Source organism: Pseudopipra pipra, chromosome 10 (assembly GCF_036250125.1).
Source record: "Pseudopipra pipra isolate bDixPip1 chromosome 10, bDixPip1.hap1, whole genome shotgun sequence".
NCBI classification, from domain to species: Eukaryota; Metazoa; Chordata; class Aves; order Passeriformes; family Pipridae; genus Pseudopipra; species Pseudopipra pipra.
In genome coordinates, this window is record NC_087558.1 from 1,695,791 (window position 1) to 1,720,408 (window position 24,618).

At 47.7% G+C, this 24,618-nt stretch overlaps 1 protein-coding gene across 2 annotated transcripts in view; it reads left to right on the forward strand.

Annotated features, from left to right (window-relative positions):
* Positions 1-2,458: 2,458 nt before the first annotated feature.
* SCHIP1 (schwannomin interacting protein 1) overlaps positions 2,459-24,618 on the forward strand; it is a 134,264-nt gene continuing 112,104 nt past the window's right edge. Inside the window, exon 1 of one of the 2 annotated variants that reach the window (XM_064665744.1) lies at positions 2,459-2,552. In XM_064665744.1, coding sequence (XP_064521814.1) covers positions 2,544-2,552 — 9 coding nt within the window. In that variant the 5' untranslated portion in view covers positions 2,459-2,543. Of the gene's footprint in view, positions 2,553-2,669; positions 2,814-24,618 lie in introns of those variants that run through there. The other variant, XM_064665746.1, reaches the window with a different exon arrangement.

Consider the following 24,618-nt stretch of genomic DNA (forward strand, 5'->3'; position numbering starts at 1 on the left):
GATGTCTCAGAAGCTTTGTTACATCCTGGTGATGATCCCTTCTCAGTCATGGGGGGACAGAGGACAGATTAAAAGAAATAATTATCAGCTGAGCATGCTATGTATTTTTTCAGAGCAATATGTGATTTAGACAGACTCCAGCTCAGGAAAATCCCTTATTTAGCCAATCCTCACCCCCTGGTTCGCTCCTACCCCTCCTCCCTCTGCCCAACCCCTCAGAGCCAGGAATTCCAACACCCTCCAGCAGCTTCCCAATCAAAAAGTGCATCTCCCTTTTCAGCTGCCAAAATATTTGACAGAAATGGGTGTTCTAAAGGCATGAGTGGAGCAACAGGGAACTTGTCTGAGGACTGGAGAGAGTCCTTGAGAAACTCAGTGTGCCCCAGGAGGGTGAGGAGCCTGTGGAGTCAGGAACTGGTGACAAAAGATACATGATCCCACCTTTCCCAGGCCTCCCAGGCTTCACTTCCTCCATGGAATCAAAGATTTTGTCCATTTTTATAGCCCTGATGTAGTTTACTAATTTTTGGTGAGTGGGTTGTTAGATGGTGAAACTGTCTGGTCACAGAATCACAGAATCACAGGATGGCTTGGGCTGGGATCTAAGAATAGGCTTTAAAGAACCTTAAAGATCAAATATTGGGAAGGAATTCCTGGCTGGGAGGGTGGGGAGGCCCTGGCACAGGTTGCCCAGAGGAGCTGTGGCTGCCCCTGGATCCCTGGGAGTGTCCAAGGCCAGGTTGGACGGGGCTTGGAGCCACCTGGGACAGTGGAAGGTGTCCCTCAGCTTTGGAGCTGAGCTCTGGAGAGGATCCAAAGGCCGTGGCATCGCTGCCATTGAGGATTTCTCTGCTTCTAAACATCCCCAAATATTTTGCTCTTTGCACAAAGCTCTTCCCCCTCCCTGGGCTTTGTGTCACTAATGAATTGCTGGTTGTTTGTTCCAGTTTGATTCCCTGCCCACACAGGGCTGGTTTATTCACAAACAGGGAAGGATCCCTCCAGTCATTCAGCTTTGACTCCTCACTCTCCTTTGTTGGCTAAATTAAAACCCACCCAAAGCTGCAGGATCCTCACTCCCAGTTTGCAGAGCTGTAATTAGGAGGAGCTGTATTTATATTTATATTTATATTTACCCAGGCACTGCCTGAACTTGGAGCCCCATTTTCCAGGAGTGAAGGAAAGCAGCTGAATTCAGCCCCTCAGTCACACAGTTTAACCCACACTGTGGGGAGCCTTTTTTTTTTTTTTCCCCTTCCCTTTTCCTGCCAGGAAAGTGTTTATTTACAAATTTTCCCTGAGTTGACATTCCCTTTGCATCCATGGCTGGAAGACCTCTGAACACAGCAGACTGCACATCCCTGACGTGCTGGGGTTCAGTGGGAAGCACCAAAATGAAGCATTTTCACTCCCAGCATTTCAAACCACCAATTTTTGCATGTTCTAGAAATTCAGACTTAGATACTTGCTTAGTGACCCTGTTTGCTGACACCATAGGCTTTGACCTATGAAAAATCTGGAATTATTAATATTTTTGTTTATTATCTTAACTCTGGGCTTGTTTATTTTCCCCTTATTGCCTGAAAAAGCATAAACATTTGGACAAGTTTAGTCTCAGCTCACTGACACTTTCACCACCTGCTTGAAATCATCTGAATTATCTCCATAAAACGCATTTCAGCTTCTTGGCAATAATAGAAAAAACCCTAAAGAAATTTGTTTATGTGCCTAAAGAGTGTTATAAAACCCTGGGAAGCCACTTTGAGACAGAATAGGAATTTGAGTTGCCACTGTGTGTGTGTCTGTGTGTGGGTTTAATACAATTTACAGTGAGCTGATGGAACGAGCTATTTGAAGTTTGTGCTGGCACCTTGTCTTTTTATATATACATATAAATAAAAAATACATTATTTATATATATATAAATAAAAAATACATTCTTTATATATATAAATAAAAATACATTCTTTATATATATATAAATAAAAATACGTTATTTATATATAAATAAAAATACATTATTTATATATATATAAATAAAATTTACATCAAGCTGATGGAATCAGCTATTTGAAGTTTGTGCTGGTAAATATATATATATAAAACGTGGAGATATATATATATAATATATAGGTATAGAATATATGTGTGTCTATGTGTGTCCATACCTACCACACGATTTAATTTTGGCTCCAGCATTGTTCCTGACCAAACGGGCTGCACGTCTTTGCCGCCTGTAAATCCAAGTTTCCCTTCATTCCCGCGGCTGCTGGGCTCGGAATGACAGCGAATCCATCCCTGCGCTGGAGAGTTGCCAGAAGTTTCTCATCTCGCTGGCTGTGGGCTGCGAGCTCCCGCTCTGGCTCTCTCATATTTATTTTTTTTTTTTAATTTTTTCCCCCCTCTTTGAGGTTTTTCTGGTGCCTCCGAGGTTCGCAGCTTCCCTCCCTCCCGCTATTCCAGCCCCAGCCTGGGAGCAGCCGGGAGCGCGTGGCCGTGGGATTCCTGCCTTCCTTCCCCGCGGGCGGCTCGGCAACTTCACCATGCGGCTGGTAAGGGATTTCATTCTCTAAATAAAGCCCTAAACCTCCCCCCCCGTGCAGCTCCGGGGGGTTTTGGGGAGCGCGGCTTCCTCGGAACTCCTTAAATCCGGGCTGCCGGGGGGCGGCGGAGCCCAGCGGGACATGGATGCTGTTTGCTTTACTCGCCAGCCAGGGATGCACGGGCTGGTTTCCTTAAGGAATCGTGGCTCAGGCAGCACTTTTTCCTTGAGGTTCGAACAAACGGAGCTTGGCAGATGCGATTCCTACCGTGTGAGTTTATCAGGGAAGCTGAGATGTGGGGCTGGGAGAGGGGAGAAGCATCTCCGTGTGGGGACAGTTTGGAGAAGATGCCTGGGAATTGGGAGGGCTGTGCCGAGCGCTGGCCACGCTGCCGTGCCGGGATTTCTCCGGGTTTAACAGCCTTTTGCTCTGCAATTATTGGGGGCAAAACGTGGCTGCGGTTCGTGGGGTGACACCACGGGGGGCTCAGCCACGGGATTCCGCAGGAATCCGAGCCCTGGAATAGCAGATCAATGCAGGGCTCCCGGAGGCAAGAGTTCAGCTGTCTGTGAGCAGGGAAAAGCTGCGGGCTGTGCCGGGAGCGGGGCTGGATCCCTATGAAGTCATCCAGGGAACGCGGCGGGACCAATCCGGGCTCCCACGGTGGGCAGGGGACTGAAGTCATTCAGCTCGGATTGATCGAGCCTTTATTTTTGGCGTTCCTGCCCCAGGAGTTGTAACAGGCAGAGATTCCCAGATTTCCAGGCTGGTTTAGGAGCGAATCCTGTGTTCTCTCAGCAGAGCTTCCCTCAGGAGCAGCTCCCACAGGGTGTTCCTGGACATCCCAGATGGGGCACCCTCTCTGTCCAGGGCACAAACAGCCCACGAGCTTTCCCAAACACTGCTTGGATGTGTCCACACCATTCCAGGGCTATCCAGCAGAATGTGATGGATGGAAGTGGCTGGATGGAAACACCACAGGGTGGAAACTAAAGCAGGGGGTTTATTAACTCCGAGGAGACAGAGCAGAGGAACATGAGACACCACAGGGAGTCCCAGCTGGCTGGGAGTGTTTCTTCAGGCTTTCCATGGGCAGGGATCCGACCCAGGGGGTGAGGATCCATCCTGCCCAGACAATCTCTCCTCTTAACCCAGTGGGAAAGGAGGAGGAGGAGGTTTAGCATGTTGGTATTGATGGATCTGCCACTGCTCCCAGCTCTCGTGTGGGTGGGTGGAAAGAAGCAAATATTGAATTATCCTTTTGACAAAGCTGGAATTAATCTGAGCTTTTATGTTTTCCAGGACAACTTGTCAGACAATGTAAACTCATTTGCTAAATTGCACAGGGAAAAAAAAAAAGGCTGCTTTAGGAATACCTGATTTACCTAGAGCTGGATGTGTTTTCATTCCTTTTACTGCCTTGGTTCAAGTTTTTCAGCTTTCCAGTAGGTTGGAGGAGCTCCACAGGAGTCTTATAAATAAAAGAAATCCATAAAGAATTTCCCTGGGCAATGAGGTGCTGGGACTCACTTCATGTTCTCAGTGCAGCTCTGGAAAAGCCTCTGGCTTTGTGTCCAACACTTCCCCCCCCTGCCTGCACTGTGCATTTCAAAGAACAGATAGAATGTGAGACCTTCCCTTGCTTTAAATCTCTGGCCTCTTAAAACTCCGATTTTATGTCAGTTGAGGCCCCTGCAGGTTCTCACTCCTGCAGTTTGTGGACTCCTGCAATCTCAATAAAACCCAGGGGACCATTTCTATGCCCAAGGGCTAAATCCTTGGTTTGTGTTCAGAAGCTTGTACAGACCTGAAACACAGGGCTGAGATCAAATGCAAGGCAGGTGTTTGTACTTACAGCAATTTCCCTGGATGCCACAGAAAATACAGCAGTAAATGACATATTGGTTGTGCTGTGCTCTCTGAAGGTGAAATTTTACTGTTTTGGGTACCTGTGGCTCTTAAGTGTCCTGATTTCAGCTGGGAAAACACACTAAACCAAACATTCAATTCTTTTGACATCTGAAAAACCTGCATTGTGACATCCTGGAGCACCAGGAGGGCTGGAATTGAGGTGGGCAGGAGATGTGGAACCCCCAGGTGTTGTCTCAGGTCCCCTGAGCAACAGGGGCTGGCACCTGAGTCCAAACTGCTCCTCTGCACCAGCCTGGGTGAATAAATACACATGCACAATCCCCCACAGCTACACCAGGGGTACCTGGGAATGCCCTGGGAAAAAAATAGGGATGTCTGGGGTTTAGCTGGAGTTTGGTCATGGGGTGAAGGCAGCTCTGCTTGGGCAAGATGTGGAGACAGTTTCATTTAGCGAGGTCAGAGAGTCTAAAAAGTGGTTTTGAGATGAAAAAAAAACAGTGCTTGGGAAAATATCTATGAGGGAACAGTAATGATCATCTCTTCTTCAGCATCTCTGTGAGGAGGGGAGTCAGCTGAGCTGAGACAACACTTCATTTAAACGGCTGGTAAAGGAGTGGAGCCCTCAAGCTGGCCTTAGGAAAACTGGGAATGGTGATAAATGGGTGTTGGGAAAACCAGGCAGGCACTGAAATGGGCCATTAAATTGGAGTAGATGGTCCAGACTGAGCTGTGGGGATACAAAGAGGAAAGGAGCTCCCAGCCCGTGGCACTGGGGGGGATTCCCCAGGCAGTCTGAGGATGGATTTAGTAACACCTGGAAGCAAGAGACCTGTTGGAGATGGTGTTTGACCCCCAGCATTGACTGTGATGATGCTCCTCAGTCACAGCCAGTCCTCCCCTGGCCAGGATGGCTCAGAGGAGCTGCTTCCTGGTGCTAAAAGCAAAATATGTGTCATTTCCTAAATAGGAAAAATCAGGGATATGAACCACTCACCCACCTGAAACTCCTGCTTTCAAGGAGGGGAATCACACTGAATTATTTCTTGGGGTAGGAGAGCTGTAATGCATGAGATGATAAAGACAAAATTATGCTGAATATAGGAAAATTTCCCTGTTGTAGGGTCTTTTTTTACAGCAGGCAAAAGAACCCCAACAGGGAGCCAAATGAAATTTTACTGCTTAAGCACTGAAAAAGAGCTGTGCCCAAATAAATACAGCACACATTACACTGGGTAACTGGATTCAGGTTTTTCTTAAAAATCCCTATTGCCAGTCCGTGGCAAAAGAAATTCGTAGTAAAACTCGGGGTTATTTTCAGAACTCAATGAGGTGTTTAAATAGGACTGTTAAATTTGGAGTGTTTAAAACACCCGTAAAATGTAGGTGTTCAACAGGACTATTAAATGCAAAGGTGCTTTTCAACAGCAGCCACACCGTGCTGGTGAGGAATTAGGACAATAAAAGCAGGAGAACAGGGGGAACTTTTCCAGGAATTCCAGCCCAGCACTGAGAATCTCGTGTTGGATGCTCCGTGTGAGCCGCCGGATGAGGAGATTGGTGTCATCAACCCACCGTGGCCAATTTTAGGGACATATCTGAAAACAGCTAAGCTCCTTAGGAGCAAAGGGATTTGCAGGAAGTGCTCCCGAGCCCTTCTCCTCCAAGCACGGCTGGAATTTCCCCAAAGGATTTGTACAAACACTTTGTAGGGTCGTCGCAATCCTCGGCGACACAAATCCCCCCTCCCTGCAGCTTCCCCTGCCCTTCCCACCCAGCCAACAGCCCGGGACAAGAACAAATTCCATGTGTTGGTGGTCTCTGGGTTGGTTTCCCTCCCAGAACGATCAGTTTTTCCAGGAATTCGGGGGTTTTACAGAGCACTCTCCTCTCAGTGCCACCTCGGTGCATCAGCCTAAAAGCAACCAGGTGTCTGCTGGAGGGTGTCTGTGGGAATCACTGTGATTGCTGCACCTGAAATCCCTGGAATTAGCCCCAGCCATGCTGGCTGAAGGGGGAGGAGGCCAATTCCTGAAGTGTTGGGATCTCCATCCCAGTGGGGTGAGAGCTGGAGCCTTTTAGAGCAGGGAGAGCCAGCTTTGCCTTTCCCCTGCCTCGTGCTGAGCTGCCCTCTGCACCCTTGGACCTGAGTGATGGTGGTGAAAAACAGGTAAGAAAGTGTTATTCCTCTTCTTGGGAGGGCTGGGAATGCGAGTGCAGAGGGATCTCCTGGAGCTGTTTGTTGTCCACATTTGCACCTTGAAAGGAGGAGTGTTCAAACGTGTTGTGGGGGGAGCAAAATGTGGAACTTGCCCTGTGGAATAACCTGCAGGCTCTGGAGAGAGGTGGCTGCTCTTCCTCAGCCTCCATGGCTCCCATTGTCTCTGGAAAGCTGCCTTTCCCCCTGGGAAAGGTGACTGGGAATTGCAAAGTCTGTGGAGATGCTGCTGGGCAGAACCTGCTTCTCTGAGCAAGTCCCAACTACCTGAAAGTCTGGGACTCCCTGTGCTGGGTTTTGGGGCTGTGTCCTGAAGCTGAATTGTCCCTGGAACTCGAGTGTTGCCTTTGGTTGGGTGTCAGCAGGATGGACCTGACTTGGCCTTGGTTGTGTTGCTGCTTCCAGATTTAATGGCTGTGTTTGAGCAGGTTTTTATCAGCTTTGTGCTGTTGTTCCCATGGTGCATTTGTCTCCCTGAAGAACAGGGTGGGAGATTTTCTTTGGGGTTGGGCATTTGTTAAACTCAGGAGTTGAGAGGAAGCAGTCTCTGAGCACAAACTGGAGATATAAAATAACAATAATAAACCAGCCCTTTGTTCACTGTCCCAAATGCACAGGAGCTGTTCTTTGGGGTGTGTTGGAAATGCTTCATGGCTGGTGTCAACTGCTCAGGACAGAACTGGGAGGGTGGGGAGGCCCTGGCACAGGTTGCCCAGAGAAGCTGTGGCTGCCCCTGGATCCCTGGAAGTGTCCAAGGCCAGGTTGGACAGGGCTTGGAGCAACCTGGGCTAGTGGAAGGTGTCCCTGCCCATGGCAGGGGGTGGGACTGGGTGGGCTTTAAGGTCCCTTCCAACCCAAACCAATCTAGGATTTTGTGATTCTGTGACAGAAGCTTTTGACTGTAGGAAATATAAACTATTCCTGGTCCAGTACGAATGTTTTGAGAAGCTCCTCAGGAAAATGTTGATACGTTTGCAAGAAACCCAAAGATACCTTGTTTGTTTGGTTTTGTTGTGTGTTTTTTAAGAAAACCTACCAGATCATTTTGTAGCTTCTTCTGTACTGGCTTTCTTTAAGGCACAGAAACACCTTCATACAATACAAGAATACATCAAAAAATGCAGTTTCCTACCCTTCAAAGCTCTGCTCCTTCTAAGAATGATCAGGAAAGAGGAAAATCCTTTTGGAGTGACCTTTTCCCTCCTATTTCCATGAGTCCTGCCGTCCCTTCATCCCTGATAAGGAGTCCTCACTGCAGGGTGTTAATTTAGCCCATCTTGTTTGTCCTTGCTGTGGTCCCACCTCCTGCAGCCCTGCCCTCCTGGCACATCCATCCCAGCCCTCCTGGCACATCCATCCCAGCCCTCCTGGCACATCCATCCCAGCCCTCCTGGCACGTCCATCCCAGCCCTCCTGGCACATCCATCCCTGCCCTCCTGGCACGTCCATCCCAGCCCTCCTGGCACATCCATCCCAGCCATTCCTGCCATCCATCCCAGCCATTCCTGCTGCACCCCAGGGAGCTGAGCCCGAGCTTTCTCTTGCCATCCCGGGCATCATCCCAGAAACATTAGGCTTGGCAATCTTTCAGCAGCAGTGGCTGGTGATCACAGGAGCTGCTGCCAACATTCCCTTGCCAGGGAGCAGCAGGAACAGCGGCCACACCTCGACAAAGGGCCTAATGAGCTGCATTTCCATCCCCTCAGGAACAGGGGATTCATCAGAGCAAAGCAAACCCAGCAGCCCTGGCACTTCCTTCCAGGGCCTTGGAAACATTCTGTTGTCTGGGTAGAGCAGTTTGGGATGAGCAGCCAGGACTGTGTTGGTGCTGGAGCACCAGTCAGGCACTGGAGCTCGAGGGCTCATGGCTTTAATCTTTGGTTAAGGAACAGAAACATCTTTTATACAATCCTAGAATACATTAAAAAATGCAGCTCCCTACACCTTACAGCTCTGCTCCTGCTGAGAATGATCAGGAACGAGGAAAATCCTTTTGGAGTGACCCTTTTCCCCTCTGTTTCCCCAAGTCCTACCATAAGCTCATCCCTGACAGTGAGTCCTGACAGGATTCACTCAGGGATTTGCCATCTCTGCTGGTAAAATGGGATGTGGCCACCTCTGCCCACAGCCCAGCTTGGGTAATGTAGGACAGGCTTTGATATTTCAACCAGGAAATAAATCATTCTTATAGAAAGCACAAGGAAAAAAACAATATTTGGAATGGAAACTCAAGGGATGTGGAGATTAACTGGGCATCACATCCAGGAAAACACTGAAGGGCAACCAAGGACCAGCCTGTAAAACACTGAAGGGCAACCAGGGATGTTCTTGGTGGGCCCTTGCTTGGAGCAACCTGGGCTAGTGGAAGGTGTCCCTGCCCATGGCAGGGGTGGCACTGGATGGGCTTTAAGGTCCTTCCAGCCCAAACCAGTCTGCAATCTGTGAAAGCCCAGGAATTCAAATCTTTGGGACACAGTTGGAAGCTGTGGGGAAGGAGGTGTTTGGGAGCCTTGCCTGGTCTGCAGGTGCCTGGTGGAGATGGTGACAGGCAGAGAAGCTTCTGGATTTTGTGGGTTCTGTTGATTTTGTTCCTTTTATTCCCCCCCATCCTCCTGTCGAGGGTGGGTAAATGGATCATTCCCTTTTTGTGTGTTCCAGTCAGTCCAGAGCTTCCTCTGGAAAAATTCCTGCAGCAATCAGGATGTTGACAGCAGTGGTACAACCCAGCAAAGGTTGGCTCTTCTCTCTGGGAACTCTCAGGGTATTTTAAAGCCTGATGCAAAGTTCTTAATTCCTCCTTTCCTTTCCTGTGACACTCCCTGTTGGAACATCCATTAGGAACAAGCACAAACCCCTGATCAGTCCAAGTGAACACTTTTGGAAGTGCTGTAGTTAAAAAATGTGACCTCAGCTCTTATTTCTCAAGCCAGGAGGTGTCTCTGGGGTGAATCCAAAGCAGGTTTTAGTGGAACTTCATCAAAAAAGGCCCTGAAAGAGCAAAACCTGAAAAGGGAAATATGGTTAAAATTGCGTTTTTGCTTTGGTGGAGATTTTTGCATCAGGTCTGGTGGGCTCAGATCAGGTGGTGTCGATGCCTCAGTATTAGGAAGAACTTGCTGTTTGTTTTGCAGCTCCATTTTCTGCAGAAATGGTCTTGCTTCCCGTTTTTAATGAAAAAAATGTATTTCTGGCCTTCTGTGTTTGCAGAGGAGAACTTGCAAACGTGAAACACAAATATTCACAGCTTTTAGAGTAACTCTTTTTTTTTTTTAATTGAGTTTTGTGACATTTGGTGCTTCGGTTCATGGATTTTGAATGATAATACAGCGGGTTTGAAGTATTTTGCAAATCACTGACACTGCAGCAGATTTTGTGAGTTAATCATAAATGGGATAAACCACGTGAAAAACATCATATTTTACTTTTTAGAATTGAAGAATTATATGTTATGAATCCTGTTAGGAGAGATTTCCTCCCATCTCATAAATTACTTGGAGACTACTTAAGGAAAGAAGGAATAGGAAGTAAAATTGGAATGTTTGATGTTAGTTTTTCTCTATTTTTATCTTTCTCCTCACTTTTTATCTCCTTCCCATTCCGAGTCTTTCATGCAGTGACTGAGGACAGAGATCCCTGTCCTTTGTGTGAAATGTAATAAATTATAAACTTATTTTTAACTATTTTTATCCTGCCTTACCATTGATTTACCAGCTTTATGTGTGTTCACTGGCAATGTCTGGAGGAGGAGAAAAAAACCCCCAAACTTATGTTCTTATTTTAATTTTTTAAAAATTTTTTAATAAACGTGCCCTCCCTGAAGCCCCAGGTGGGTAAATGGGGCAGAGGTGCCCCTGTCACAGTGGTGGCAGCAGGTCACTGATATCCTGCCAGGGGAAACCACCCACCTTGTGGTCCAGAGCCTCAGCTGGGAGTTCATCCTTCTGTGGTCACCTCTCCATTGTTATCCTTTTATCCTGGATATCCCAACCTGCCTTTCCATTGGCAAGATCCTGCTGGGTCGTGTCTTCTCCTGAACTCAGGGGCTGCTGTGGGAGAGCATTTCATGGGTTCTGTTGGAATTTCGTGCTCCTTTTCCAAGAAATGCCAATATTCAATCCCAGAAATCACTGTAATCCACGTAATCCATGGAGATGAGAAGCTTTTCCCCAGCCTGGCCACTCTGGTGACTTTTCCATGGGCTGAGGCTTCATCCAAGTGTCCCAGAACCACGTGGATGTGGCACTGAAGGACCTGCTTTACTGGTGGCCGTGGTGCTGCTGAATGATGGTTGGATTTGGTGACCTTAAAGGTCTTTTCCAACCTTAATCATTCCATGATTCCCAACCTGGGTCTAACCTCCCAGCTGCAGGAATTTTGCCACGAGGTTTACATGTAAATCTTAATTACATTCTCCAGTGTCTCTTGCATTTCACTCATAATTGATAAGTGTAATCTGCCCTTAATTTCACCCAAATTCAGTGTTTTTACAGTCTTCATTAGGTTTGACTTGCTGTTCATCTCATCTGCTGCTCATCTCTTTTCCCTACATAAATAACAAAAGTGCAGCTCTGGAGCTCTGGGAAGCTCCTTTCAAGCTGGGAAAGTTTTTGCTCATTTTGTCCCTGATGCTCAAGCAGGGAATTCATTGACATTCCATGGGAGCTCAGCTACCCCTCAGCTGCTGCCACTTCGTCCCTGCTTCAGAATATTATTTACATTTATTAAAAACAACACTTGGACAGTGTTCAGCTCGGTTTATTTTAGAAGAAACCACACAAACAAGCTGCTTTCAGAAACACAGACCCTTCAGATGTGAGGGGGTTTTATTGACACTTAATGCTTCAAATCGCTTCAGTTAAGCTGGAGTGTTTTACGTGCTCAAAGGTGAAAAAATGAGCAGTTCTTGAAGGAACCCTTTGCTTAAATTGGTCTCTGCAGTTGTGCATGTCCTGTGGAATTCCTGCTTGCAGGGTGAGGCTCGTTTTGGGTGATTCTGCATTTGTGCTCCATGGTCTTGGTTCCATAAAAGGTTCCTGGATTTTAGGCTTAGCTTAAAGAATTTCTTCTCCTCGAGCAGCAGCTCATTGTCAGAGGTAATTTGGTGCCAGCAGAGCTCCTGGGTGGGCAATTCTGATTTATGTGGGAATCAAAGTGGCAGTGCAGTGCTGTTCCCTCCTTTAGGAAGCATCTCCCCCACAGTTCTCCTGGGATTTTGGGCGAGGGTCTCACTGGATGAACTGAAAGGCTCAAAGCTCTTGGTGCTGCTGCCCTGTGCTCCCTCCAGCTGGGCTGAACTTCAGAGCTCCCCTGGCTGGAGCTGCTGCAGGGCTTTGCTTCCCGTGGGAAGTGTCCGATTCCGACGTCGTTCAGCTGGATTTTGTGGAATCATGGAATGGTTTGGGCTGGAAGGACCTTAAAGCCCATCCAGTCCCACCCCTTGTCATAGGCAGGGACACCTCCCACTAGCCCAGGTTGCTCCAACCTGGCCTTGGACACTTCCAGGGATTTATACACTCGACCATTTGAGATTTATATTTTCTTGGACCGAGCCTGGCTTAAAGTGCTCGTGCCAACAGCAACAGAGAGCTGGAGGGACCCTCAATCCCATCTCCACCAGCACCAAGACCAGCAGGAAAGAGGCCTTTGGGCTCTCCATGGGCTGGGATGTGGGGAAAATGCCTTCCCTACATGTATTCTCCAAACAAGGAATTTGTTACTATTATTTTCTCCAGTCACAATTGTAAGAAAGGGTTTGTTGGGTTTTTTGGGGGTTTAGGCTTTCAGATTTACTCTGAGAAGTGTCACCCATCACCCAGATCACTGTCCAAGGGACATAAATCAGCCCCAGAAGAGGCAGAAGGTGCTTTCTAAGCTCAGCTCCTCCTGCTGCTTGTGCAGACTGAGAAAGGGGGGTTTGCCCTTGAAGTTCTGCAGGTGATTTTTTCAAACACAATCCAAGTGTGTAGTTAAAAATAATCCTCTCCTGTGTGGCTTTGGATGCTGCTCTGCTGTGGTGTTACATCTTCTCTTGTGATGGGCAGGAAAACCTGGCTGGGTGAGTGAGGGATCATCCTTTTGGCCCCTCTGGGAGCCTTTGTTTGGGTGAGGGAGGCTTTCAGGGAACCCATCACACCCCCACTGCTTCTGTTGTCTCCCACCTCCTTCCCCGCTTTGCTTGGGAGAGAGAAACGTGATTTGATTCCAGTTATTTTGTCTGTTTATTTTGCTTTTCTAGCCTTGGATGAAAATTGTCAGTCAGGGCAAACATCATCTTCCAGACTCTGTTTCAAACATACAGTGAGGGTTGTTTCCTTAGGCAGTACCATAGCAATTCCTTCTTTAGGTTGTTTTTTAAATAATATCTTATTTTAAATCCTCCCCAAAAGATCCTCAAGGCTGTAATTTCTCAGGAACCTGGAGTGTGTAGCATTCTGCTTTTCTGGGTGCCTAAATTTTAGGGTAATATTTAACTAGTCTGTTTTTCCTCTCCCCAAAACATCCCAAACTTTTAGCCCCTCTTTTTTCCTTCTTTCCCTGGGAAATGCAGGAGGCCAACAGTGCCTGATGGGGCATTTTCCATTGAACAGCAAGGCTGTTGTGGTGCTTATTGATCCCAAACATCAGCGGGATCGCTTTGGAATTGGGATGGAAAATGTCCACTCACAAAGGCAGAGATGCCAAAACTGCCTGGGAGCTGCTGCTGGGGTTTAAGCTCAGCCTAAAGAGGATGGAACACGTGTGTGTAAGCCCATTTTTGGGTCAGTGTTTCAGCAACTGCTTAGATTTGTGTCAAACTCCCCATCCCAATAGTCACAAAAGTGGAATCTGCTTATACCTAAAAGTACAGACCCAAACTGTACTTTTAGAGTAACTCTTTTTTTTTTTTTAATTAAGTTTTGTGACATTTGGTGCTTTGGTTCATGGATTTTAAATGATGATATAGTGGGTTTGAAGTATTTTGCAAATCACTGACACTGCAGCAGATTTTGTAAGTTAATCATAAACGGTATAAACCACGTGAAAAACATCCTATTTTTTTTTATTAACTAGGTAAAATTAAAGCAGAGTGTTCAAACTGAGCTGTGTGTCCCAGGCAGAAGGATTGATCTTGAATTACCCATTTACAAGCACTGCTGCTGATTGGAAATGATTCTCAGAGCTCAATGCAGCATCACAGGGAGTGTGTGACACAAAACACGAGTAATTTTAAACTGATTGTGACTTTGGGCAAAGTTATCTTTTGTGAAGTCTGGAAAACAAGGTAATCTCTGCCTTCCTCCAAGAAACAAAGCAGGTTAATGTCACTGGAGCAGGGGATTTAATGGCTGCTCTGCAATTTAAAAGCCACTTTCTCCGTGGGTTTATGATTGGAAGGGACATAATTAAAAGTAGAACAGAGGCCTGGGGATGATGGATGTGACCCCCCCATGGCTGCTGAGGAGCCTCTGGAATTTTTCCCTGGCAGAAGGTTGACAGGAGATTCACCATGAGGACAGAAAACATATTCACCCAGGGCTGGGGGAGGGGAGTCGCAGGGAAACCTGTCACTGGGAGAAGCCTCATGAATATTCTGACGCAGATTTTAATTGAAACTCTGGGTTTAATTGGTGGAGAGCTTCATGTTCACGTCCTGAGGTGATGGATGTGCCCCACCAGAGGGGGGTTCCCTGCCTGGAGATGAAGTGGCCCAAGACACTGAGTGCTCGTGGTGCCTGTCACAGCCCTAAAAATAACAGCATTAAGTAATTAAGTAATTCAGCATCTTACATTTATAAAAATGAGCCCTGCAGTGATCTCTGACAGGGTAAATTGTATTGTGCTCGGGGAGCCCAATCCAGTGGACAAGATTAATGGTCATGTAATGGGGAGAGAAGGCTGGAAACACATTTTCAGTGCAGAAATTAAGTGGCATTAATTTAGACATAAGAGGCATAAATGTTTGAAGACATTGGCTGGCTCGGAGTGGTAACATATAATAACAGCACTTTTCAAGTTTATTACTGTTTGCAGTATCACAGATGGCTGCAAATTGTAGGGCTCTCTTCTATTGTGTCTTTCCCCTCTGCCAAATTAACAAAAGAATGTGAAATCTTGGCCAGCCTTAATGCAGTGCATATGTTAACCATGGCAATTGCCTCCTCGTGCCACTGAATTGATGGAAGCAAGACAAGATGTGGGGAAATGTGTGTGTTTTAGTTGGTACTGGGGCTTATTTTGGGATTCAGACTTATGTTCCCTGGAACAGGAATACATTTGTGTTCCGTGTTTGCCAGCACATTTCTGGTCGGAGTGCTTTCGGGTTCCACTCGCTGCTGGGTGTATTTGGGGACAGAAACTTCTGTTCAGGATCAACTGGAGCTCTCTGGAAGGTGAACAGCTTCACATTTGGTGGGAGGCTCCTGTTTGGAGGGGCTGTGCCCCACCTGGCCCCACGGACACACAGTTCTGAGGGATGTGTTGCTTTGGATCCCGGAGAGGTGACAGCCCTGATCTCAGCCTGGTGACTTGGGGAAGATAATCACTGATGGGGTATTTATTTCAGCCCACTTGGAGCACAGCCTTGTGTTTCTCCTTGTGGGAAAGCCCAGATGTGCCCCCAGTAGCTCTCCCTGACTCCGGAGCAGCCTCCCAGCTAAACCTGTGGATGGAGCTCCCTCCAACACAGCAGTGCTGCTGTTGGGAGCACATCCTGCTCTGAGTTATGGCCAGGAGGAAATAATTCCTTCATTCCAGCTCTCCCACCTGTGCCATTGCTGAGCTGGGTCCTGCAGAGCCCCCTGGGATCCATCCCTCTGCCCGGGCTCTGCCCGAGCTGGGAGGAAACCTGCAGGGTGTTGGGATGTAATTTATGCCAGTGAGCAGATTTAAATTATGGAAATCACTGTCTGCGCTGAATCTGCCATCTGGAAAAAGTTATGCATACAAAAATCTGTCGGGGCAATGCAGGGGACAAGGTATCACTGAAAGGGAGAAGGACTGAGGGGGTAAAACCAACCTGCTGGGGGAAGATTTATTCACCTGCTCCAGCCCAGGGGTGAAGCTGCTGTTCTGTAATAAGCAGCTTAATGTAGGACTGAAACAATTGTTTAAAGCTGCTGTGGAGCCTGAGGGCTTCCTTGTTCTCAGGAGCAGGTGAAATGCAGGTTGGGATGCAAAGGAGGGCAGGAGGGAAAGGGCATGTCCAGGGGTGCAGGGGCCAGTCAGCAATGCAGGGGTGGGGGCAGAGGAGATGAGGTCTGGCCTGAAAGGTTTGGGGCAGAGGAGAAGTTCTGCAGCCATCCTACATGTGGTATTTTTGTAATAAAGGGGAATTGGAGGAGTAAAAGGCTACAGCATTTATTACCCCCCTGGTGTATATTTAGGTTGGATCTCAGGAAATGGTTCACCCCGAGGGTGGTTGGCACTGACCAGGCTCCCCAGGGCAGTGAGCACAGCCCCAAGGCTGCCAGAGCTCCAAGAGGGTTTGGATGATGCTCTGAGGGACAGGGTGGGATTGTTGGGGTGTCTGTGCAGGGACAGGGGTGGGACTCATGATCCCTGTGTGTCCCTTCAAGCTCAGGATATTCCATCATTCTACATTAGCTGTCCTAGTGTCTCTTAGGTCAGAGCAGGCTTGTCTGATTCCTTCTTCCCAAAGCAAGAGGAATGTGCATCCTGGAGCTGCATCACCTGATGGAGCAGGTTTTGTGGGCAATAATCCCTTTGGGAGCAGGAATTGCCTTCCCTTCTGCCCCCAGGAGGTCCCAAGGTGAGACCTCTGCAGAGCCCCCCAACAGAAATCAGTATTAAAGGGTTAAGGACTTGTAGAACTGCCTGGAAAGGCAGAGGTTTGTTCTTCACACGTTCCCAAACAGTAAAGGCTCTTGGTTTTTCACAAACCCATCACTCATTTCAGCTCAGCCTCTCCTGAGCTGCTCCAGTTTGGGGCAGCAGCAGCCCCTGGGTGCTGTGTCATCCATCCCCTGGTGTATCCGTGATGTTCCATAAGGCAGAGCAGTAATTACAGGATGCTTTGTGTCACATTTTATTCTCTGCTCCTGCAGAGCACGGGGAGCACCATTTCAGGGAGTTATAGCCCAGCCCAGTGCCTGCACACCCAGGAACTCTGTGGGTAATTTAAAACACTCCCAGTTGGAGCTGTCCCTGCTGCTCCTTAACAAGTGTGGCAGCTCCTGCTGCACTGCAGAAGGGAAACAAATGGTTCCCATTTCCACTGGAACCCCCCAGAGCTGCCTTACCGTGACAAACTATTGCCCCTGGGTTGTATTCCCAGGAGCCATTACCACATCCTGTTTAGGAAGTGTAACATGATCTCATGTATTCCTAATTATTTGGGAGATGAAGGGATAAACACTTCCCAGAGCTATTTTTTTTGTTTCACTTACCATCCTCATAACTTGCAGAGCAGCTGGGAGTGCTTCCCCTCTTTGCATTGCTGTTTATTGAACTGTTCCTTAATGAAGTGGATCAGAAATATTGAATATTGGGACACTGAGCTTTTACCTGGGGCTGGAGTTTGGATTAATAGTTTCAGGGAGTGGGTTGCTGGACAGTGGAGGAGCAGCATCATTTCCTGAGACAATAATGCTGGTTAAATTAAAGATTACAGAGCTGTGGAGGGAAGAGCTCTGAGCTTGGTGTCTCTGCAGCTTGTTTTTCACAGCATCCCCTCACCTCTTGGAGGCTCAGGGTGAGTGTTGCTGAGTTAATGGACTGGCAAAGCTGGGCTTTGTTTTGAGCCAGCTCAGTGTGGAAGCTTTGAAGGGCACATCAGCAGAGCCTGCTGTGGCAGGATAATGAGTGAGGGGACACATCCCCCCGTGCTGGGAGTCACCCCCCCTTCCCTCAGCCTGGGCAGAGCGTGGCTGGGCTGGGAAAAGGACTAAAGGGATAATTCACTGCTTGTGGTGGAGTCCTAAACCTGGGCAGTAATTCCAGCTTGGATTCCCTGGTTCATCACCTTTGATCCCGATCCTGGACCAGCAGCAGTGCACTGCAGGGCTAATTAGGTGCCAGCAAAAGTCACATTCTTGGAGTGGTGTTTCCCCCTGGATCTGGGCTTAGGGCTGCTGGTGTTGTGTGCAGACAGGCACGTGCTCTGGTCACCAATTCCTCCACCATTAGTGAGGTTTGTGCTCTTTTTAAAAACAAACAAAAAACCATCCAACTTTCTTCATGGAGAAAAATCTGTGTCCTTGCAGACACTCTCAGAGGAAGGATGACAATGCCAGTGCTCAATGCACTGGACCCTTTAGGAATGTTCAGCTGGGAGGGATTGCTGCAGCACATCCTTTGCAGGGGGCATGAGCCCAACTCAGCACCCTCCTCTCAGTGCTCTGCCAGCACACAGGACAGCAGGGCAGGCTCCCCTGGAGAGCCCTGGGAGCTCAGCTGGCACAGACAGATGAATGCAAGTGGAAAATGAGGCCAAAATAAAGACATGTGTAAGGCTAAACTGTGAGCAGAGCAGTTTGTCTGTGGGCCTGGTGGATCCTCTCTCCCTTGAAGTCCCCCCATAAGGTTTGAGGGTCTGGTTTCTGCCAGAAGTGTCCCTGGTGAGCCAGGGGCTCTGATTCAGTGCTGGAATGGACAGGGGAAATTCTGGGTGCTGCCAAATAGCAAATGAGACTGAACAGTCCAAACTGCTTCATCTCCCTAAAAATCCAAAATGTGGAACTGCTACAAGTGGATGGTTTGGTGCTCTGGAGTAAGAGCGAGCAGCCTGTTCCAGCTGGGTCAGTCTCCAAGTCCTATCCAGGTGGTGCCCTCAGATATGTTTTGGGTATTATTTTCAAGCCTTACATGTTTAAATGGAAGGATCTGATAGGATATGAGTGGAAAAGCTTGTTCTCCCTGAAGAATTAGTGGCAGAACAAAACTGCTCCATGTGCTCCATGAACAGGGCCATCGCTCCAGGGGGGCTCCCAAAGTCCAAACCTGAGATCCAGGTTTGGAGAACGGGCACCAACCTCCTGTGTGATGGCAAGGGAAGTAATGACTGCCACAGATACAGCAATTATTGATTAAGTGCATTGTGCTGCTCCTCTGTCTGCTGAAATTAGAAAGGGGAAACACGAGATTTAAATAGAAATCCATTCACTCCCTCAATAGCCTTTAGTGCCTCGCTGCTAAATTTAGTGATAATTAAGTTCTCCGGGCTCGTAATGATGTGGTTCTTTGTCCCAGTAGCTCTTTCCCAGTGGTCAGTCCTTGGGCAGGAACACAAGTGTTTCCCAGGATCAGCAGCATCATTCCTGTTATCCCATTGCACGGGGACTGCTCCGAAACAAAGACTGAGCCAAACCTTTGTTTCTTAGAGGGTTGAGGGTTTCTTGATTAGGCAGGAAAACCTCCTTGAAAAATTGCTTTGTTTTCCTCTAAGCATCCAACAGGAAAAACTTCTAATAAATCCAAATGCAGCAATGTGTAGCTCCTCGTGTTCTGCTGTGACAGCAAGAAATCCTAAGGAATTTGGACAGGAACCTTGACTGATGGGAGCCAGGCTTCAGTCTGTGCTTGGCTTTTAGAAACATATTTGGGCACTAAGCAAATCTTGGAAAAATGCTTCATCCCACTCGTGGTTGGTTTTTTTTGGCCGTGCTGGTGGAGGAGCAAAGTAAATCTTATTGACCTTGTGAGAAACCACCAGTACTCACAGGAGGGACCATCACAGGAGCACTTTGGGCTTTGGATTCTGCCTGCTCAGGAGATGCTGCTGGGCTGGAGGCACCTCCCTAATCCCTTAAACTGCCAGAGGGCAGGAGGAGATGGGACACTGGGAAGGAATTCCTGGCTGGGAGGGTGGGGAGGCCCTGGCACAGGTTGCCCAGAGAAGCTGTGGCTGCCCCTGGATCTCTGGAAGTGTCCAAGGCCAGGTTGGAGCAACCTGGGCTAGTGGAAGGTGTCCCTGCCCATGGCAGGGGTGGCACTGGATGATCTTTAAGATCCCTCCAGCCCAACCCAGCCTGGGATTCTCCAGCAGGAGAAGGTGCTGCTGAGGCTTGGGCTCAGAAGTTGCTTGGGTTGGGATGGCAGAGCTTTGGGGTCACGGTGCTTTTGTGTTTTGTGTTGGCTTCCTGTGCCTGTAAAAATGATTTCCCACAAGGAAATGCTCAGTGAACCACAGAACCACTTGATACTTCCAGGCTTAATTCCTAAGCTTAGGGCTTATGTTTCATGGTGGCTTGTGATGCTTTCCAAAGGAGGCTGAGGGAGAACTGTGTGCTCACAATGAACCCAGCCCATGCCCCTGTGTCACAGCAGAGAGCCCAGCACAGGGTGGAAGGGATGGTTTCCCTTGGCATGGCTGGTACCTGCTGGTACCTGCCCATACACCCAAAACTGCCCCAGCAACGAAAGGATCTTTGCACTATTTCAAACGCTGAGCAGGGGCTGGCTCAGAGAGATCACAGAGTCTTATCAACCTGACCTTTCCTTCCCACGGCCAAAGTTTATCTCCTTGTAAAGAGTTTGCTGGAGAAGCAGCGATTTGACCTTTCCCAGCTCCAGCAATCCATGATAAACGGGGCAGACGAACACCCAGTGCCAACATTTGCTTTCCTCTTTAAACCTGAAGCTCCAGATTGTGACAGATATATCCTGTTAATGCTGCAGTTGCCAGAGATACAACCACAGCATTAAGGCAGCAGCTTCAGCTTAACATTTATATAACATTTCACTGCAGCTCCCACCCTCACCTCACACACACACACAAACTGAATCCTCAGGGATGCGACTCCTCGTGACTGTTTGACCTTTTCTGCAGCTTTTCAGCCAATAAAGTTCACTCCTGTGACCTTGTTGTAGCTTGGCAGTGGTTCTGTGTTGCTTTAGTGGTGTTCCTTGTGCTCTTGGAGCGTTATTGGTGAAAATGGGATGTTTTGCTCACAGGCTCAGCTGGGAAAGATCTTTGGGGGTAACAAGGGAACTTTCAGAATTGGAGGTGCTGTAGAAGCACCTTGAAAAGAAGAGCTGTCATCAGGCAGGTTCTTCCAGGTGGGAGCCCAAGGGCTCTGTCTCGCTTTGTAATGACAGAAAAATTCAAACATCTGGGGAGTGGAGTTACAGTCCTTTCTGCCACTGAGATGGAGGAAGGGTGCAAGTGTTTCAAAGGAAGGGTTCTTGCTGTTGCTCTTCCTGGGCAGGGTCAGGTTGGACATCAGGAGGAATTTCTCCCTGGAAAGGGTGGTCAGGCACTGGCAGGGGCTGCCCAGGGAGGTTTGGAGTGCCCAGCCCTGGAGGTGTCCCAGGAAGGCCTGGCTGTGGCACTCAGTGCTCTGGGCTGGGGGACAGGGTGGGGATGGGCCCCAGGGGGGATCCATGGGCTGGGAGGGCTTTTCCAACCTCAGGGATTCTGGGACTCTATGGAAGAGTGGATCTGCAGCTCCAGAACAATATTTTCTAACCCAGCTCAATGAGACCTAGCACTGCTGATGCTGCCCTGGGGTTTCCAGGGGGTGAAGAGCTGTGTGGGCTTGGGTTTAGGTTTTTTAATTATTTCTATTTTTCTGAAGCCATGCAAAAACTCCAGTTACCATTATCCCAATATTTCACCTTGCACAGCAGTGAAATGCCAGTCCCAGCTGCACAGGCTCCCTCAAAGCCCACAGAAATGTCCCCTGGACTCTCTGGCTTTGCCACTGGATCAAAGCCTTCACTCTGTGCCCATTGCCCAGCCAGGCTTCTCTTGGAACCCCAATTAACAGGCTCATTAGTGGCAACAGAGACTGAGTTACTGATGATCCTCAGGTGCCTCTCTGCTGATCCTCTCATGCAGGGAATGAGGTGGGAAGTATTTACAAGGATATATTAAAAAATTAAATTAAAAAAATGAACTGTTTTCTGTCTCTGTGCTGGCTGTTGCTCAGGCAGTACATCCCCAGGGGCTGCTGGTGGTGCCAGGGACAACATCCCCTGGGGTGGTGGCAAAGGAGGGGGGGAATCCTTGGTGCCCACCAGCAGCTCCAGCAGGTGTATCAAGGGCAGTTTTATTCCCAGACCAGCTCCCATCCATTGCTCCTGTTCCTGATGGGATTTAAGGGTGAAGTCCAAACCCACAGCCCTGAAATGGTGCCAGACCTCGGTGTTTCAATGGTTTTACCTCCCCTGACTGACACCCTCTGGGGGTGGGCAGTGCATGAATTCTTTTCATGGAGTCCCAGAATGGTTTGGCTTGGAAGGGACCTTAAAAATCACCTCGTTCCACCCCCCCTGCTGTGACAGGGACACCTTTCATTACACCAGGTTTTGTTTGTGAATGCTGTGATTTGGTATTTTCTCCTTTTTTTTTTTTATCTGATCTTGTGATGTCTGCGAGTTGGGGCCTTAATTTCCTGTCCTGTCTTTTAAATCTTCCTAAGGATGGATGTTTTCAGGAAACTGGGGCTATGAAAAGGCCCCTTCTGCACATTTTATCTGAATCAAACTTGCCTGGAAAGGCTCAGCTGGGCTTATTTGCTGTTAGGTTCTCAGCTGAGCAGCAGCAAGAGCAGTTTTATCTCTTAGGCAAAGCTTCACTTGTTAAAAACTTCAGGTAATTTCAGTCTGGTCAGATTGGGCAGTTCCACAAAGTCAGGTGGGGTTTTATCTCATTACTTTCTACTGGCACCTCAAATATTTGTACATAAATATAAGTATATGTATATATTTATCTATACATATTTATATGAAAAATATATAAAAATATAAATGTATATTTATATTTATGAATATATATGCAAAAAAATATAAAAATACATGTTTATATTTATGAATATATATATCCATATATAGATATATATATATAAAAAAATATATATACATATATATATATGAGTGACTCCATGGCAGGTTTCACTTCTAGCATAGTCTATAAAAATAAGTGTTGAGTCTGGGAGTTTTTTGTCTGCTTGGGCAGAAAAGCTTCAAGGAGGAAGAGCTTTTCCAGCTTTTCAGGATGGAGCAGCCACGGAAATAACAAGCAACACGAATTTTATGAGGTGTTGAACAAGCCTCCAAGATAAAGCTGTTGCAAGGTGAGGAGCAGGGTTAGGAGGACCTGGAGGCTTGGGGAGGAAAGATCAGTCTTAGCCTGTGATTAACTGATCCTGACTCTTGTTCTTTGGAGCAGCAAGGCTGCAAAATCAACCCTAAATTGCTCTGGAGACAATTCCATTTCCACTGGCCATTAAACAGCAGCACACAGATATTTTCTGATTAGCTGAACACACATTATCAGCTGTGGGTTGGTGTGAACATTTCCTGCACGTGGCTCAGGGAGCTGAATTCCTGAGAGGAACCTGCTTTGCACCCTCTGAGGGGAGAAAACCAGCTCAGCAGAACTGTGGGGTTTTATGGTGCCAGTGGATCAACCAGACTGACACAGATCCTCCAGCTGCATTTTCCCATCCTGTTTAAACTGGCCTGAAATCTTGATTTATGACTCTGGGATCCAGTGTCTTGTTTTCCTTTCCATTTCCTTTCCATCTCCTGACTGTACAGAATTCCAGAAGCAAAATTCAATTCATTTTTAAACAGGGAAGGTTGGAGGATGGTTTTTTTTTTTGCTTTTGTTTAATTTTACCAGGCTCGAAATGGAATATAAAGAGCTGGAATATTTTGACTATTTAAGGTTTGAATGATCAAGAAATCCTTTTTGCCAGGTGTTTGAAGTCTCCATTTCTGTTAACACTCAAACATTTCTTTTAAATGCTGAGTGGAACAGAAACCTCTGCACAGATCAATGAATAATGAAGCAAGAGACCCTTTCTCCCTTTGGATTCTGAATTAGAACAGGTTTGATTAGTGGTAAACTTGCCATTAGAAAGTGCCAGGGTATGAAATGGCACGAGGTGACAAAACAGATATTCTTCTTTCCTTTGAACCATGCTCATAAAAATGGAGATGTCTCACTGGAATCTGGTTCCTGCACAAGCCTGTCCTGAGAAATGGACTTTTCTTTTCAGATGAGGTCAATAAGTACAGCTAATTACCCACTTTGAAGTTTCTCCTCTGGCTGATGCAGTGGCAGACAGCTTTGAAAATCAGGCTGGTGTTATCTGAAGGTTTGTTTACTGCCAGATCACCAGTCAATGAGCTGCCTGTTTTATCTGAATTTTTTTGTCCTTCATGACTTTTTCTCAGAAATGGGTGATTAGGGCATGGAAATGCTTCCTAGGGATGAGAAGTTGTTGGGTGGTTGGATGTGAGAGTGGCCAAAGGAGCCTGTGAGCAGGCACTGAGTGAAGGTCATCATGTGGAGTGGGAATGGATGAGGATGTGGGGGAAAATCTGCACTTCACGTGGGAAGGGCTGGGCTCTGAGCTGGTCATTGGCATGAGAGATGAGCCCTGGGAGAGAGATCTTGATGAAAATGTCAACCCAGTGCTTGGGAGGAGGGGGAAAAGGCAACACAATCCTGGTGATAATTGGTAAAATATTAGAGGAGAGTGTCCTGGTGTTGTGCTGGTGTTCCTGGGCACAGTGGTGCTCCTGCTGCCCAGCAGGGAGAGCTGGAAACCCCCTCAGGGAAGGCAGCAAAGGAGCTCAGGTGTGGAGGAGCTGTTCTATATGGATGAACAAATAGGAAGGTTTCCATCCCCAAAGGAAGGGTTTGGGCACTGGAGATGATTTATGGCCATGATTGAAGAGGGAAGGACGAGCAGCATCAACCTTTCACTGCCTCTGCCAGCACAGAACCCAGGGCACAGCCAGTGGCACTGGCAGGTACCCACTGCCAGGGGAGAACTGGGCACTGCCTCTTCCTTTGGTCTGTCCTGATCCAAGGGATTGTGGGGATGAGCTGCCCATCTCCCCCCCAGAACTGCTTCTGCTGCTGTTCCACCCCCATGGGAACACTCCAGCCTCACAAACCCCTTTAACTGTGCACTTTCTCTTCCCAAACCTGTTTGTTACTCAGGAATCTCATTTAGGGAAAAGAAACCAGTAAGGGTCAGACAAAAAAAGTTATTAAACCACGATGTTTAGAACTGTGTTTAAAACGTGAAAGGG